The sequence below is a fragment of the Octopus sinensis genome, linkage group LG16 (genome assembly GCF_006345805.1).
Source record: "Octopus sinensis linkage group LG16, ASM634580v1, whole genome shotgun sequence".
NCBI lineage: Eukaryota > Metazoa > Mollusca > Cephalopoda > Octopoda > Octopodidae > Octopus > Octopus sinensis.
This window is the reverse complement of record NC_043012.1, coordinates 34,932,173-34,951,121: the sequence shown is the minus strand read 5'-3', so window position 1 is coordinate 34,951,121 and position 18,949 is coordinate 34,932,173. Positions and strand designations below refer to the sequence as shown.

Below are 18,949 nucleotides of genomic sequence, written 5' to 3'. Positions count from 1 at the left end.
CATCTATGCCATAACTGCTTTCTCTTCTATTTTGTATATGTCTATGTCAGGGGCGGGGAACCATTGCTTTAAGGCTGCATACAGCCTTTTCGGTCATTACGCATGGCTTTTTGAACAAATCTTTTGTTTTTATTAATAGCTTTGTCTTTTATTATTTTAATTTTAACTTTAAAATGAACTTCTTTAAAATACGAAAGAGTAAAATAAAGTTCATTGAAATAATTCTCCCCAACAAACTGCCACAATTAAAAAATTAGTAAGTCATCAGGATTATTTTGGCACCTAGTTCTAATGTGACTCTAGATAATATGTTAACTTCGTCATGTGACTAGCGCTACTAATAACCAAGGATGGTTAACGAGAGCCCATGATGGGTCCAGTGCATCAATGATTATCAACTTGTGACAATGGTGCACATGGTTTTCCATTTGAACTGGAATTTGAGAATAGTTGCATAGCCTGACCATATCTGCATATTTACTCTATTGTTTTTATTCTGTCTGCTTAACAGTCCTTCGTGTCAAAGAAGACCGAGAGAACTCTGAAGGAAGAAAACAGAGGTTTCCATGAGGATTGGGAATGGCAAAATTATTATTTTTTTATCTGCTAAAGATAAGAGGATTTGCTTGCTTTGTGACGCTGCATATCAACATTGAAAGATTTTCATGCTCATCAGCATTAAGCCACTTGTAATGATCACAAACATTTCAGACTGGAGGAAGGGATGTGAAAGGTTGCATTATGGGAAAACAAAAGCAAAAGCAGTTGTTTCAAGCAGGGGTAAAACCTGGGAATAATGCCACAAAAGCAACTTATAAAGCAGCTTATATATGTTGGGGGGGGGGAGGAAAAAGGAAGCCATTCAGGGATGTGGAAAACATAAAAGAATGCCTTGTAGAAGTTGCAGGATGCTTAGCCCCACCATAAGGTCTCAAAGTACAAACAACTGCCCCTTTCAAGGAGAACCCTAACTGACCAGCAGCATGAATTAGCAGAACAACTTCACACAATACTCCAAAAGGAAAATATATATTATTGAATTACTTTGCCTGAATCCACTCATACAACTGACTCAGTGCAGGTTTTATACTTCATTTGGGCCGCAACAGAATTGTATTTTCACCTCAGGTAGTTGATGTCTCCAAAGCTCCTAAAGAACTACAGACAGAATTGAGCTTTCAGAAGATGACATTTTAAAGTTCTTATTTAATATTGAGAAAGATCTCATTGCAATATGGAAAAAATGCTTGTCTTTGGTAATAAGCACAAAAAATACTTTCTTGCTTTTCAACCACTTATTGCTGTAAATTCTACATTCTCCTGCCTTACCAAAATCAAGACACCCTTAAGGTCACAAATGACAAATACCCATCTAGAGGATCGGCTGAAACTAAAGATTTCTATGTTGCAACCAAATATTTGAAGGCTTTCCTGCAACTCACAGTCAACAAACTCATTAAAAGGTTAGTTAACTTTAGAATTAACAAATTTTTTGCATTTGTTAGACTTTTACAAAATAATGTAGACTTTGAAGAGTATTTAATTGAAGTTTTTTGAATGCTGCCTTTCAACTAACTTAATGTGGCCTTTCAGCGTAAAATGGTTCCCCACCTCTGGCCTAAGTCCTTCGGCTGTGTGGAGATAAGGCTGGGCAATTGTCATGCTGATGAAGGCTATTGAGCCGGAAACGCATGTCTATGACCATTCTCTTATCTCTAGACAATAAGCCTGTCCATTTCTTTAATGGTCAACCAGTTTTGAAGAGTCCTTGAATCTTAAGATTATCTCCCCTCCTCAAGTGGAGCTGGTCATAATTGCCAGTTGGTGCTTCAGATTCAGCCTCTAGCAGTAGAGATAATTTTAATGAACCAAGAATTTTTGTTGTATGGTATTTGACATACCAGTATTTGTCTATTAAAAGGCTGGTTCTGTTTTCAATCACCTCTTTCATGTTACCTCTTGTTATTGGTGTTGTTGTTGTTCTTCTTCTTTTTCTTCTTCTAGCAACATTAGTAGTAGCAGTACTATCTTATTATCCATGTTTTGAGACATACATAAGGAGTTTCTAGAACAAGGATTAAGTACATGTTGTTGGTGGTGTTGTCGTTGTTACTAGTTAACAAGATCGTTCAAGATTAGCAAAAATATTCATTGAGGGGTTCAAGTTAAAGAAGAACATTCTAGGTTAACAAATGTCAGAATATCCTAATAATGTTTTTAGACCCTAGTGTTGCTATTTTCTGGAATTACCTCTGTTTATTCTCATAAATAATTTGTCAATGTATTTAAAGAAATGGTACCGTATCTAATGGTTTCATAGATACATTCCTTAACCACCACATTCTTTGTTTGAACAAGTTGTATTAATTTTTGCCGTGCAGATCATCACTAGTTTACTTGGATTCTAACTTTATTAACTCTCACCGACTTGTACCATAAATATCCACAAATGTCACCAAATCCTGAACTGCAAGTGACTGTAGCTCAAGAGGTGTCATTGTTTGGAACTTGAAAATAAGGACTAAGCACTCTTCTGTGTGAGACACAAACATTAGCCTCATTTTATAAAGAACTTTCTGTCAAAAGACTTCCTGTTTACACCATCTGTGTTTAATCTTGTTTATTCAGTGAATTTGTTTTGGGTGATTTTTGTTTTGCTGTGACTTTCAGCCATCATAGCACTCAATACTCAAGCATTGAAATAGAATTAGGTGATGTTATTCATGGTTTAATCAGAAAAAGAAAGTTTGGACTTTAAAAAAAGATAATCAGAATGATACTTCAGTGTCATCTGTACACACTGACTGAGTGGAATATATTTCAAGCAATGATGACAGAGTTTATCCAAAACAGGAGTGGAATGATAACATTTGGTCATTGCATTGATGCTTTTATTAGAGATGTTGACTTTAAAAAAAAGCCTTTTAAGTTAAAAGAGAAACCCACTGAGCATTTTATCAACTTTTCCCTGAAGAATTTTATATCAAGTTGAGCAATGAAGCCGTAATCATCATCATCATTGTTTGACCGTGGTCGAGACAATGGAATTTACCATGCTACGCCAGACTTCACAGTCCATCATGGCATTACGGAGGTCCTGTTGCTGGATGCCTGTATCCCTGGAGATTACATCAGGGTAGGAGAGTGTGCGCCCTCTGGTATTGCAAGTAGATGGCTTCCAGAGGAGAAGAGTAGAAATTACCTCTTTTTCAGCTCTACAACAATGTCCAGCAAACTGGACTCTCTTACCTTTCACAAGAGATGACACAGGTGGTAGTTTCCCATATATTTGCATTTTGGTTGGATGACGCTTCCACGAGAGATTTTGAGCTCTCATAAGGAGGCGAGTGTAGGGCAATACCAACTTCATTACATTAATGGAGAAGATGAAGTTATATCTCAGAATGCTTTTTCTCTTGGGAGTTATGCAACCTCCAGCTTACAAAGATTACTGGAGCTCAGATAAGAAAACAATGCTCAAGATATCATCATCATCATCATCATCGTTTAACATCCTCTTTCCATGCTAACATGGGTTGGACGATTTTGACTGAGGACTGGCGAACCAGATGGCTGCACCAGGCCCCAATCTTGATCTGGCAGAGTTTCTACAGCTGGATGCCCTTCCTAATGCCAACCACTCTGAGAGTGTAGTGGGTGCTTTTTACGTGCCACCGGCACAGGGGCCAGTCAGGTGGTACTGGCAATCATGCAAAAATATCCTTGTCTAATGAACAACAGGTAAAAACCTTATTGACAATATACAGTGACAATCATTACATCTTATCACCAAGTTTCAGCCAAATTCGTTCAATAGTTATTTTTTTATGATTTTTATTGTTATGACTGCATTTTCACCAAAATTTCTAATTTCTAACAGGTGTAGGATATTTATATAGAAAAAGCACTGCAATAACTTTTAAGAGTTAAAGAGAATATCAGTTGATTGATTTTTATATAATAAAATGACTTTTTCAAAGAATATACAGGTATGACTACTTAATGAATCTGCTTCAGCATGGTTGCTTGGGCTTCTAGAAATAGTAGCAAATTCTCCCTCAAATTACATCCTCCCATTTAAAAAAAATGCAGGAAAAGAATATAATAGTTCTATGGTGTCTGGGGAAAGTCATTTTCTTTTTGTGCCTTATAATCTAACACACTCACTGGTAAAATTCTCACTTTTTTTCTTATTTTTATTGTCCTAAAATTTTCGTTGTGTCTTGCAACCTTTTCAAGAGTCTTGACTCTTGAAAAGGTTGCAAGAAAGACTATTTGAAAAAGTTGAAAAAGACTATTGAAAAGGTTGCAAGACGCAACGAAAATTTTAAGAAAATAAAATAGGAAATAAGGGGAAATTTTACCGGTGAGTGTGTTACATAATAAGGCCCAAAAAGAAAATGACTCTCCCCAGACACAACAGAATATGCTTCAACACACGAACTCATATAAAGAATCTTGCAAACCAAATCCAAAACTGAAATATAAAAGTTATGTAGTTCTAAAATTAATGTGATGGTCATAGCAGGAATACCTTTGATCAGAGATCTTCATTATCAATGTTGACCCGGGACTAAAAAACATCAACAACAATGATATGCAGATCTGATGACTAAAGTATCTTAATTTCAGCGTCTTGAAGTCTCATTCAACTTCCTATTCCTGATATTATCCTTCCATTTTTACTGTGAGAAAATTTTTTATTCTTCTTAGGGTTTAAACCTTATTTCTGCCCAACGCTTTAAAAGTAGCCACCAGTTCATTGAGAGAAACTTAATGAATCTGCTTCAGCATGGTTGCTTAAGCTTCTAGAAATAGCAGCAAATTCTCCCTCAAATCACATCCTCCCATTTAAAAAAAATGCAGGAAAAGAATATAAAAATTCTATTGTGTCTGGAGAGAGTCATTTTCTTTTTGTGCCTTATAATTTAACACACTCACTGGTAAAATTTTCACTTTTTTTCTTATTTTTATTGTCCTAAAATTTTCGTTGTGTCTTGACTCTTGAAAAGGTTGCAAAAAAGACTATTTGAAAAAGTTGAAAAAGACTATTGAAAAGGTTGCAAGACGCAACGAAAATTTTAAGAAAATGAAATAGGAAATAAGGGGACATTTTACCGGTTAGTGTCTCAGATTATAAAGCCCAAAAAGAAAATGACTCTCCCCAGACACAATAGAATATGCTTCAACACACGAACTCATATAAAGAATCTTGCAAACCAAATCCAAAAATGAAATATAAAAGTTATGTAGTTCTAAAATTAATGTGATGGTCATAGCAGGAATACCTTTGATCAGAGATCTTCATTATCAATGTTGACCTGGGACTAAAAAACATCAACAACAATGATATGCAGATCTGATGACTAAAGTATCTTGATTTCAGCCTCTTGAAGTCTCATTCAACTTCCTATTCCTGACGTGATCCTTCCAATTTTACTGTGAGAAAGTTTTTTATTCTTCTTAGGGTTTAAACCTTATTTCTGCCCAACGCTTTAAAAGTAGCCACCAGTTCATTGAGAGAAACGCTGCTACATTAAACATTGAGTAACTCCATAGTTGCTTCTTTATTTACTGATAAATGCTTCAAGAAACTCACATATTCACGGTCCATTAATACTTAAGCTTCTTTCTTTTTTCTTTCCCTCTCACTTTTTTTCTCTTGCACTTTATTCCTCCATCTGTTATTTCTCTTTTTCATCTTCTCCCTCATACTCTCCTACTCTCTGTTTTATCTGGTGTTTTCACTAATTTGATCTCTATCACCTCTCTCTCTCTTTCTCTCTTGCTCTCTCTCTCACTCTCTCTCTTGCTCTCTCTCTCTCTCTCACTCTCACTCTCTCTCTCTACATATTTTTCTCTTTAATTTTAACTTTTTCATTCTCATTATCTCCAACTCTCTTTTTCTTTCTCCGTCTTTCCCTCTGTCTGTCTTTCAGTCTGAGCTTTTCTTCACTTCTGTCCCTCTCTTGTCCTGTCTCTCCCCTCTTCCTCTCACCTCCTTTCTCAAAAAGAATCCCATTAACTGATGTAGCAATCAAGGGTCATAAGAGATATTATTTGGTGAAGGGTGCCACTTTACCAGCTGTCTACCATTAATCACCTTATAATATCCAAAACTTAACCTTCTATTTTTACTGATTTTCTGTTGTTTTTTTCCCCTTATAAACCAGACAACTAGAAGAGAGAGAAATATCAAATGGTACCTCCTGAAATAAACATTCAACCATCAAATATGCCAATTTGGTGTGCGTGTGTGTGTGTTGATTTACAGTTTATATGTAAATATTTTGATATATTTGTACATATATAGATATGTGTGTATATGTATGTATAGATAGACAGACTGACATATAAATAGATAGACAGACAGACACATGTTTATGAAAGTGTGAGCGCACATTGATATATACACACATCTAAACACATCTATGATAGGAATAGTCACTCACTAAATTGATAAATTTGTCAGTTCATTTTTCCACATCAAAGATATGAAAATTCTGATTGAATATAGAATTACAGACTCTCTTTGACTTACATTCTGTCAACTTTTGTTTTACTCCAAGTTTAAAGTGTATCGCATTTTCATACTTAAACAATATTCTCATCATCACTTTTAACCATACACACTTTTATTCAGATGACATCACTCTTCACTCATCCATAAGATTTGCCACTCATCACTCACACAAATTGTCTAAGTTGGATTCTTTTCTTTTTTAATCTTTTTTCTTGTTTCAGTCATTTGACTGCAGCCATACTGGAGCATCGCCTTGAAGGGTTTTAGTCAAACAAATTGACCCCAGGACGTATTTCTTAAGCTTCATACTTATTTTATCAGTCACTTTTGCTGAACTGCTAAGTTACAGGGATGTAAACACACCAACACCAGTTGTCAAGCGGTGATAGGGGGACAAACACATACACAGACACACACACACACACACATAGATATATACACATATATGTGTATATATATATATATATATATACAACATATATATATATACAACAGGCTTCTTTCAATTTCCGTCTGCTAAATCCACTCACATGGCTTCGGTCATCCCAAGGCTATAGTAGAAGACACTTGCCCAAGGTGTCACTCTGTGGGACTAAACCTGGGAGCATGTGGTTGGGAAGCAAGCTCCTTACCACACTGCCACCCCTGCACTTATACACCATTTTCATGAGTAGGGATATGAAAACATCCTTCAAAGAGAGAGGGCAACCTGGTTTCATGTAACAACATCAGTACACAACATATAACATTCAAAAGTGGTGAGCTGGCAGAATCATTAGCATACAAGACATTTCATCTGTCTTTAAACATTCAGGGTTCAAATGCTGGTGGGGTTGACTCTGCCTTTCATCCTTTCAAGGTTGATAAAATAAGTACTGGTTGAGCACTGGGGTTGGTGTAATCAACTTAGTCCCTCCCCTAAGATTTCTAGCCTCGTGCCAAAATTTGATACAAATTTATAGCATTTTTATAACATTCATATTTCATGGTCACATGGGTTGGATCATTCATTATTTCATGGGCTGCATCATTCATTAATTCATACTCACACATACATATAACATTTCAATTATAATTACACACACACATGTTGAGATAGATATTTACTTGCAATTAATAAACATGCTTGCAATTAATAAACATGGAATCACAATAATAATAATGAGTTGGAAGTTCCCCCAAAATTTTCATGTATACACCAATTAAAGGACACGCTGAAAACATTGTATATTTAGAGGCCCTAGATAATTAAAGTGTGATTGATTTAGGAATTTGTTTCAATACATTTGTTTATACTCCCGTCATCCGATAGAATTTTTGTAAAATGTATTTATTAACAGAAGAAGAGAGCCCATAGGGCAGTTCTTCTCAAATTTATACATTTTCAAGTTTAACTGGCACCTGTGCCGGTGGCACGTGTAAAAAGATTCAAGCGAGGTCATTGCCAGTGCCGCCTGACTGGCCCTCATGCTGGTGGCATGTAAAAAGCACCCACTACACTCTCGGAGTGGCTGGCATTAGGAAGGGCATCCAGCTGTAGGAACATTGCCAGATCAAGATTGCAGCCTGGTGCAGCCATCTGGTTCGCCAGTCCTCAGTCAAAATCTTCCAACCCATGCTAGCATGGAAAACAGACGTTAAACAATGATGATGATGATGAACATGTTTCAAATAAGTCCTGACTATTGAAGGTGATTGCAAAGGCAAAGAACTACCTTCTTTTTTTAACAATTTTAACAGTGAGAACATCGGGCAGAACATGTTATTGACATATACAGTTGGTACCTCAGCTAATAGCTGTTGAGAACTGCATAATCCATGTTTCATTTTACTTAGAGATTTAACCCTTTCGTTACTGTATTTATTTTGAGATGCTCTGTGTTTCTTTCAATTATTTTAAATATAATAAAGAATTTAGTAAAATAACTTAGTTATCGTTAACCTAGTGTTAGGAATGTAGATTGTCACTAAGGTTTGGTGGAAGATTTTAATTCAAAACTTATGAAAACAAGACATTTTACCACAGAGCCAGTTAGTAACAAAAGGGTTAAAAGGCATACTTAAATATCATTATTTTCAATAACCTGGGAAATGCCCGGTTATTAACGTATACAGTTGGCATCTCAGCTACTAGGAGGTAAGACCTGCATAGTCTATGTTTCGTGTTAGTTAGAGAACTAAATTTCATTATTTTCTTTAACCTGGGCAATGCTGGGTATTTCTGCTAATATATATATGCCTGTATGTGCATGTGTTTGTATCTGCATGTATATATCTATGTATATATTATATATAAATATATTTATGTATGTGAATATTTATGTGTGTGTGTGTGTGTGTGTGTGTAATATACTGAGTTTCAAAAAACAATCTATAGGGAAATAATTCTAGAAAAATTTTAACGAACATTAAAATACTTGGGCCTAAAAATACTGTTTGCATTTATGCATAATGCCTTACTGTTTGTAATTAGATGCCAACTGGAAAAATGATAGCATACACCCTTGAAATTATTTTCCACATTTATGGAGAACTTTTCTAAGTATGTTTTAGGGATATCTTTTTTCATCATTCCTGTTAAAATTTTCTCTTTTTTGTTTTCTCATTTCCATCACATAATACTGAAATTTTATAGGTTTTCGTTGTAATTTAGTTTTTTTTAATGAATTTTTGTCTGATTTATAACATTGATATTGTGGGTTATTTGTTCTGGAGTACTTTTGGTCAACTCTTAGAACATTGAGTGTGTGTGTGTGTGTGTGTGTGTGTGTGTGTGTGTGAGTGTGTGTGAACGTGTGTGTGATTGTGTGTGTGTGTGTGTGTGTGTGTGTGAGTGTGTGATTGTGTGTGAGTGTGTGATTGTGTGTGTGTGTGTGTGATTGTGTGTGTGTGTGTGTGTGTGTGTGTGAGTGTGTGATTGTGTGTGTGATTGTGTGTGTGTGTGTGAGTGTGTGATTGTGTGTGTGTGTGTGTGTGAGTGTGTGAGTGTGTGTGTGTGTGTGTGTGTGAGTGTGTGATTGTGTGTATGTGTGTGTGTGTGTGTGACTCTTTGTATCTGTGTTTCTTACCACACTGCCACACCTGCACTTATATTTTAAAATTTTATATTCTACTCCACCCCATGTAGAGTTTGTGACTCCCAGCTTGAATATTAATAATTTAATGATACAAAAGAAGACATAGAAGTTAAATCTATGATCCTAAGGTACAAATGTAAAGGAAAATAAATTATACATAGATTTCGTTTGGGGATTTGGTTTGCAAATATACATATACATATGCATACACATACACATATATACATACATATACATGCAAACACACACATACATACATACTTACATGCACACACACACACACATTGACCCACACACATGCGCACAAACAAACAAAAGGGAACGCAGTGTAAATAACGGACAGGGTCAAGACTATTGAAAAGGCTGCAAGATGCAACGAAAATTTTAGGAAAATAAAAATAAGAAATAAGTGGAAATTTTACCAGTGAGTGTGTTAAATAATAAGGCACTAAAAGAAAATGACTCTCCCCAGACACAACAGAATTACACATAGAGTTATTGCATTTACCATTTCTCACATAAGATTCCTCATCGCCTGCAATATTTCATTGTCTGTTTGGTCTTCTTAACAACTGCTGTTCTACAAGAAAGGACTAAAAGGGGTCACACTATTTTCAAACAACAACAACAACAACAAATAAAAGAAAAAAAAATAATAGTAATATTTGTGTTTTTCCAGCAAAAATATCATAAACACCAATTCTTTTAGCTTTGGCTGGGTATGTCATGTCAGAAGTGAGAATGTTTTTTGCCCTGACAGATATCAAAGTTAGATTTTCTCTTTACATGAAAGATGTGTTTGTTTGCATACCATTCTTCAGCATTCTTATCATTTGAATTGAAGCTTGCTATCATGACATTTTCAATGAAGCTAACCTCATAAGATAACACAACAAAAATGAATAAATATGAAAATAAAAAAATTTGGTGGTCTATCATCCATACACTGTAGTCTTCAAGCTATGTAGCTCACGGTGGAAGCTGAATTTGCTGAAACACTCCGGCAGACATATTTGTCAAATCTCAATAGATGTCTATTTGAAACCTCAAAAATGTCTTTATATGCACGGATGCATACACATACATTCTACATGAATATATGTATGTGTTGTGAGCATCATATAAATATGTATGCATGTAATATGTGTATGTATATAGGTATGTGTGTGTGTATGTTTGTGTATGTGTATTTTAAAGTATATAATCATAAAAATATAATTATAATTAAGGGCACTGGAATGTCAGCATCAATACGCTAGAAGTAGATGTCAAATACCTACACTCCACTCTAAATGTGTTCTCTATTTATCACCTAAGACCGAATGTGAGGAAATGAGCAAGAAGATTTACAAATTTTGGGTAATCCTATATCTTGGTCACATACACCATAGGAACTGAGTAGCTATCATTATTATTCTTGATGCAGATGGAGCTGTGTGGTGAGATGTTTGTTTTCCAACCATAATTCTGGGTAAATGTCTTCTGATCTTCTACTGCAGCCTCAGGCTGACATGAGTTTTGTAAGTGGATTTGGTTGACAAAAACTGAAAGAAGCCTGTCATATATATATGCTAGCAGTATCGCCCGGCGTTGGTCGGGTTTGTTTCAACCCTTTAGAATTGGAATTTTTGAAAAGTAAAAATTTTGCATTATGTAACTTGTTATTCTCTTTAAGTGAACATTTTTCTGGTTGAAATACACTGAAAAATGGCAACACAGCAGTCAAAAAATCGTAAAAAATAGGGATTTTCATAGAAAAAAAAGCACCTTTTTGATATAAGTAATTTTTGGTGTTAACATGGTCCGATTTGATTTTTTTCTTCTACAGAAGGAAGAGCAAGCCTTCTTCTATCATACTCTCAATTTTGGTCAACTTGTGCCACAGAGTCTTGGAGGAAATAGTGTTAGTTGAAGGCTACCAAACCTGCCATACACAGACAACTTCAGCTTTATATATATATATATATATATATATATATATATATATAATATATATATATATATATGTGTATGTGTGTGTGTGTGTGTGTGTGTTTGTCCCCCACCATCACTTGACGACCAGTGTTGGTTTGTATACATTCCTGTTACTTAGCTGTTCAATTAAAGAGTCTAAAAGGATAAATACCAAACTTTAAAAGAAATGTAAGTTCTGGGTGCAATTTGTTTGACTCAGTCCTTTTAGAGAGTGCCCCAGCATGGCCGTCGTTCAATAACTGAAACAACTAAAAGATAAAGATAATATATATGTGTGTGTGTGTGTATGTATATATGTAAATATATATATATATATATATATATATATAATAATAATAATAATTGAGGGATTATTATTCCTAACTTACAGGGAAAAATTCAATTTAGAAATACTAAATCAAATTTCACAAAATATAACATATATATATATATATATATAAAAATTAGAAAAAACACCTTTTATCAATTCAAAATGGACAATTAAATTACACCATCTAGAAAGTTACATATAATAGAAATATTAAAATTAAAATAACAATAATATACCGATGATTAAGTAAATTGCAAAATAATAATAAAAACGTATATATTTGATAGAATAACGACACGTGTTTCATGGCTATATTTAAGATATGATTATTGTAAAAAAATTAATAGTAGTAGTAGTAAATATATATGTAGTAAATCCAAAAAAAGCGAAGAACAAATATAAAAAGCAACAACGTGAGGACGTAGTACATGTAAAGAATTAGCAGATGCCCAGGGAAGGAAAGAAAGATGGTTTTACATTTTGAGCAAACCTCTTCAGAAACAGGAGACAGGAAAGTCCAATAAACTGAGGGAAAAAAGAAGAAAAAAAATCCCCAACAATTCACATGTATATATATATATATATATATATACATGTGTGTGTTTGACAGCTGTAAAAATCATGCCAAACTTGATCTCACCTGTGCTAGTGCCATGTAAAAAGCACCGAGTTCACTCTGCAGAGTGGTTGGTGTTAGCATCATCCAGCTGTAAAAACCTTGCCAAAACAGACACAGTAGCCTGGAGTAGTCTTCTACTTGGCTGGCTCCTGTCAACTGCATGCATGGTAGATGGATGTTAAACAATGATGATAATATATATATACATATGATGTTGTGGTGGCTGTGGACATACTTTTGACAGAAAAGGGTCAATAAAGTGAGTGTTATTGTGTGTGATCGAAGAGTTAAGCCTTGGCAAGTCTTGGAAAATACAACTATGACATTTATCTCTGTCTATGTTCCCCAGCTTGGATTGGCATACGGACAGAAGAACTGATTCTACAGAACCATAGATGACAAATGACAGTGAATAATGAACTTGTCTTCAGTAGACTTGTTGGGTTCAATAGTTATACATAGAGACTGCAGCTGTAGCTATAGAAATGAGAAGGAAGCAAGAGTGTTTGAGTTCTGTGATGCAATCATAGTGGTTGAGGACAAAAATAGTCAAAAACAATGAGTGACCAACTGTAGGAATTTGAACAACATAGACAGCAGCCTTTCATCAACCAGCTGTTTGAACTGGCAAATGGGAAGAACTATCTGGGATAAGCACTATAATTCTTTTCTTTTTTTTTTTGTTATGTCAGCTTCGCCTTACTGGCACTTGTGCCCCGTGCTAGTAGGGTGCTAAGAGTACCATCCGAATGTGATCGTTGCCAGAGCGGCTAACTGACTTCTGTGCCAGTGGCATGTAGGAGGCACCATTTGAGCATGATCGTTACCAACATTGCCTTGCTGGCACCTGTGCCATTGATATGTGTAAAAGGATTCGAGCGAGGTGGTTGCCAGTATCGCCTGAGTGGCCCCTGTGCCGGTGGCACGTAAAAGCACCCACTACACTCTCGGAGTGGTTGGTGTTAGGAAGGGCATCCAGCTGTAGAACCTCTGCCAGATCAGACTAGAGCCTGGTGCAGCCATCTGGTTCGCCAGCCCTCAGTCAAAACCATCCAACCCATTCTAGCATGGAAAGCGGATGTTAAACGATGATGATGATGATTCTGTGTTTGATGTCCATCTTGTAAACAATAAATACCTTATGAAGAATTAAAACTTCATTTTCATGTTTCCACTTCATATTCATACAATTGTTTTAGACATATGACATCGTTAAACTTCAGGAATCTGATGCACAAATGAATTTTAATCCTCTTTATTTACTACAACATAAAAATTAAGCAAGAATCTGAAATCTTGATTTGGGAAAAAAAACTGTATGAAAGAAAATGGATCATAGAATTCTAGAGTGATATTATTATATATGTAGTCTAAACCATTCCAATAATATTTAGTGAGGAATGTTGTCAATGTTTTATTTTGTTTTCATTATTTCCAAATTAAAATATGTAATAGTTGATGAAATAACATACATACATGTCAAAGGCCATGACTTTCAGCTCTGATACAAATTTTATGGCGTGTCATCTTTTTATGAATGACACATACATGTCCTAATTTCTTTTCTCTGGAAAATAGGAATTCTTTAAGATAGAGTTATTGGTTAGAAAGGACATCCAGATGTAAAACACCTGTTGTCAAGATGAAAATATCTGCGGTCTATTCATTCCTCAACAAGAGGTTTAAAAAGAAAATAAATGTCTGTTCGTCCCTATTGGCTGATACAAATGAACATTAAATGAAAGCTACTGTGTCTAACAATGATCTGTTGTAATGAATGCTGGAACAAAGTGTATAATGTAGCAACATAACATTGACAAATAACCATACAAAAGTTGTCTATTTATCTGTTATTCTTTGTGGTAAACCTCTTCCCATCAACCTAATATCTCAGGAATAAATCATCAACACAGTAGGAAAGGATTTTTTAAATGTTTTTTTCTCTTCCAAACAAACTTTCAGTTCTTCTCTTTTGTCAGTTAAGTCTCAGCTGAAAACTAAAATTAAAACTATATCAATATCTATAATCTTTCATATATTTTAGTAGTGTAAAGTTTTTCTCTGAGGGTTTATGTTAATAGTTTAAGAGAACTTTTAAAACAGTCGGGGTCAGATATGAAATTACTTAAGTGTCTTCTTTTTTTCTTTAGAAGCTGTAAATCACAAAAAGAATGAGATCGTTTTACAACTTTCTTTGCATGGTGGTGGAAACAGTAGAGTGATATATAAAATGCTTTGTAGTATTTACATAAGTTATGAGTTCAAATCCCACCAGTACTACCTAAGTTGTTTATTCTTTCAGGATGTAAAATATAAAGTGGAACCAGTCAAGTACAGGGAGCAATTAAGTCAACTATCAACTTCATCTTAACTTTTAAAATAACACTTTGCCCATGAAAGACATGATTAACAAATTGATCATTAGAAAGCTGCCTATGTTTAAGTTATAATAAGAACGCTTTTCATAAGAATATTGGCAAGCAATGATCAGAAATATTATTGGCTTGTAAATTCATGCTTCTGGAATCTAACTTTCTCTAATAAAAGAGTCTGTGGTCTCAGAAGGGATATCAATTGAACACAAGAATAAATTGTGTAAGGAATGAAATTCAGTAGCACTAAATCCTGGAAAACAGTATAATAGGTCTAAATATAATAGGTCTAAATATTTAGCAGCATAGCAAATCAATATGGAAAGAACTGTTTAACTAACTATAGAAGATATTTATGAATGGCTAAACTTATTCCATGAAATTTGGCTCTATAATCATTCAATTATCTGGCAGAAGCAAATATTTGTACCAGATTAGCAAGGAAACACTGGAAGGAAAAGCCCATCATTTGCCAGTTGGGTGTAAAATATGTAAAACAATAATATAAAAAAATGAGAGCTAGATCTGCAAATATGATCCTATGAAGCAGTAGTCATCACAATGGAAGAGACCTTCATCTCCATGACCAAAGAAGATGACGCTCGGATGGTGCTCTTAATACTCTACTAGCACGGGGCTCGTGTGCCAGTAAGGCGACGCTGGTAACGATCACATATAATTAGCAAAAAAACAAAAAAGAGATTGGACTTTTATTGCACAAGTGAACTATAAAGAGTTACAAAAATTGTTGAAAAGACACCAGTTTTGAAAAATGTTCTTGTGGGTAGCAGTCCCTCACCATTAGCTCTACCATTAGCTATGCCACTGTTACCACTTATCAATTAGTTGGCTATTCTAGTGACGTAGATCAACTTAATCAATGATTATCAATACTATCTAGAAATAACAACAATTGAATTAAATACTGCCTTTTTTAATCATTTGTTATCATGCAACAATACACATCTATTTAATGGAAAAGCGTATCGCCTTCGTGTTAGAGTTAAACTTTAGTAAAATAAATTAGATATTCCCATGGTGAGTGACAACAGTTGAATGTGTTGTATATGGCCTGTTGCTGCTGTTAACTTAAAACATGATTAACTCACCAAACTCAAGCCTATACCACACGTCTGATCATGTTGTCACCATCAGATATTGAAATATATTTACATCGTATCAGTAATTAGGAAAACTGAGTAGGTTTGCATAATTAATCTTTATTACTTTTTATTTATGTTTTTACTTTCAAGGAACTTTACTCCCTTCATTTTCTTAATTTCCAGCAAATGCCAACAGCTGATTCCTTCATTGCTTTTTCTGGTGAGAAATGTTTTATGGTCCACTTACCTTTTTCGAAGTGCCATATATCATACAATACTCCTGGTAATTAGAAAACTCTCTGAAATGTTGAAATAATATATCATTGCTATAGACTAATGCTTTATTAATATCCTAAAGTAACATTTCTGAGATATTCTTATGGAAATCTCATGTTGCAAACTTCTGTAAGTTCTATTAAGAATTTCTATATGATTTCACTACATTCCATGCTTCAATGAAGCTCAATTTTGAATTTTCTCAAAACTTCTGAAAAAGAAAGAGAAAAAGCACATTAACAGTTCCTTTTATGTAAGAAGAGAATGTCAAAGACAAACTAGTGCAACCTAGTTGGATTGTCAGGTAATATATTAGATCACTCCAAAAGTCTACTAAACAGATGTTATTGTCGATGCTGTTTCTTCCATACAACCTTTTGCCTCCCAATAATTTACAGCATTTGAAACCTGATAGTAGAGATCATTAAACTAATATACACCACACAATTCATATAAGTTTGAACAACTAACAAAGCTACAACCAAGGGGCATTTGGGAAGTTTTATTTTTGAAAGTTTCAATGAGAGGAATGAAATTTTTAATGGCTTTAAATGAATTTTAAATTAGTTATGCAGCTCCAAAAATAAAGATAATTTGGTAATTTTTTCCTTCCTTTGATGAGAAGATATACTTTTGAGGGCCGTGTCACTCGACTGTGAAATGGGAATAGTTGAACATATATGTACATTGAGGCATGTAGAGTAACATGTCTAGCTTCTATACGATACAGTGTAATTGATGCTGAAGGATAAAGGAGGTGTAAATTTGGATGAGAGAGAGAGAGAGAGAGGAGAGAGAGAGAGAGAGAGAGAGAGCAGCCTCATTATTACTGTCTTTCATATCATTGCATATTTCAATATCATCCTTCTTTGGTATGGATTTACAAGGCAGCGAGCTGGCAGAATCTTAGCACATCGGGCAAAATGCTTTGTGGTATTTTGTCCGCTGCTGCATTCTGAGTTCAAATTCTGCCACGGTCGACTTTACCTTTCATCCTTTCGGGGTTGATAAATTAAGTGTCAGTTATGCACTAGGGTCGATATAATCGACTTAAAGTGTTTCTCTGTCCTTGTTCATCCTCTCTGTGTTTAGCCCCTTGTGGATAGTAAAGAAATAGGTATTTTGTCCGCCGCTCATGGTCGATAAATTAAATACCAGTTACACACTGGGGTCGATGTAATCAACTTAATCCATTTGTCTGTACTTGTTTGTCCCCTCTATGTTTAGCCCCTTGTGGTTAATAAAGAAATAGAAATAGGTATGGATTTACATGTACTTCTAATGATCAATTATAGTTTGTTAATTCTTGATTCCTAATTTATAATTAAACTGAATAACTTTCAAGTTTACACTTGAAGTTTTAAGTCCATTACGGTTGTGCTGGTGATACTAACGTCAGCAGTAATTTATGAAGTTGATAACAGGGAAGTTAACAACAAGATAAAAGAAATGTATTTTGGGATGAAACAGTGACTTCATATGTAGGGAGTCAACCAACATAAAACTAAGATATTGCTTCCTCTCCAGCAGTTGGTGATGTTGGAGACGATTTATAGAACACTCCAGAATGTCATGGCAGTGTTTGAATTTGCAGAAGAATCTGACTTGTTTTAGCATGGGATAGAAATACAAAAGGTAAAAGAATGTGGGAAGCTGGCTCTCACCGTTTTGATTTTACTGGCATCATCAATAAATTCTTGCTGATTCATCATATCCGGAAATTAATATGAAGGAAGCAAATTGTGTGTGTGTGTGTGTGTGTGTGTGTGTGTGTGTGTGTGTGTGTGTGTGTGTGTGGTGTGTGTGTGTGTGCACATGTGTGTGTGTGTGTAACAGAAAGTGGAAAGAAGGAGACACTTGAATTTTTCATTTTTCATGTCTGATCTGATATTGGCCAGATTTCTGGTAACCTTTACCCAATTCCAACCATTCATTCACTCTACTCAATCAAACAACTTTTCCAGTCTTCTTTAATGAAATCAACTCTTAACTATTTTCAATCTTAAATTCTCATCCATCATACTCTTTCTTCTCGGTTCATTCCATGCATGACAAATCCTGATGTAAATACCTCTACATCACAGAAAATAGACTTGTAGGCTACAATTCTTATACTTCAGCTACCATTTTCTTCTCAACTACCACCACAACCCCTATGCACGCCTACCTCTACATAATACCACCACCACCATCACCAACACCAACTATCATCACCACTAACATTACTAATACTGCCACAATATTAGTTGGCTTGTTTTAAAATATATTTCATTTAATTCAAACGGTGGAATATGTTTTATTTCGTGAGGAAGAAGAGTTGTCGTGGGTTTCAGGCAGAACCTTTTCATGGAAAGGGATGAAATTTTTTATTGGTGTTGAACAAAGTGAGGCTGATAAGAGTGGACAAAGGAGAATATTGTTTCCCTTTCATTCTTTCAATTTTAATTCTAAAGTGATAACATTAACATCATCTTATTTCTATTATATTTGAAACAAATGAATAATTCACATCCTAATGTGAACAACATCATGCACCGACAACTTTCCGTCTTTACGACCACCACAGCAGAATGGTGTGTCAGTGTATGTGTTGACTGACGTAAAGAACGGCTGGGGGTGAAACTCTTGACAAAAAACAATGAGGCGTCAGGTCCAAGGAATATAAAAACACACTTTTACCATTCAATTACCAGTT

At 34.9% G+C, this 18,949-nt stretch overlaps 1 protein-coding gene across 3 annotated transcripts in view; it reads left to right on the top strand.

Annotated features, from left to right (window-relative positions):
• The window catches only part of LOC115220465 (serine/threonine-protein kinase ULK3), a 104,138-nt gene that overhangs the window by 68,744 nt on the left and 16,445 nt on the right, over positions 1-18,949 (top strand). Inside the window, exon 15 of one of the 3 annotated variants that reach the window (XM_036509985.1) lies at positions 512-878. The exons of 1 other annotated variant lie outside the window; for it this stretch is intronic. In XM_036509985.1, the coding sequence (XP_036365878.1) occupies positions 512-570 (59 nt within the window). In that variant the 3' untranslated portion in view covers positions 571-878. Of the gene's footprint in view, positions 1-332; positions 485-511; positions 879-18,949 lie in introns of those variants that run through there. One more of the 3 variants, XM_036509986.1, reaches the window with a different exon arrangement.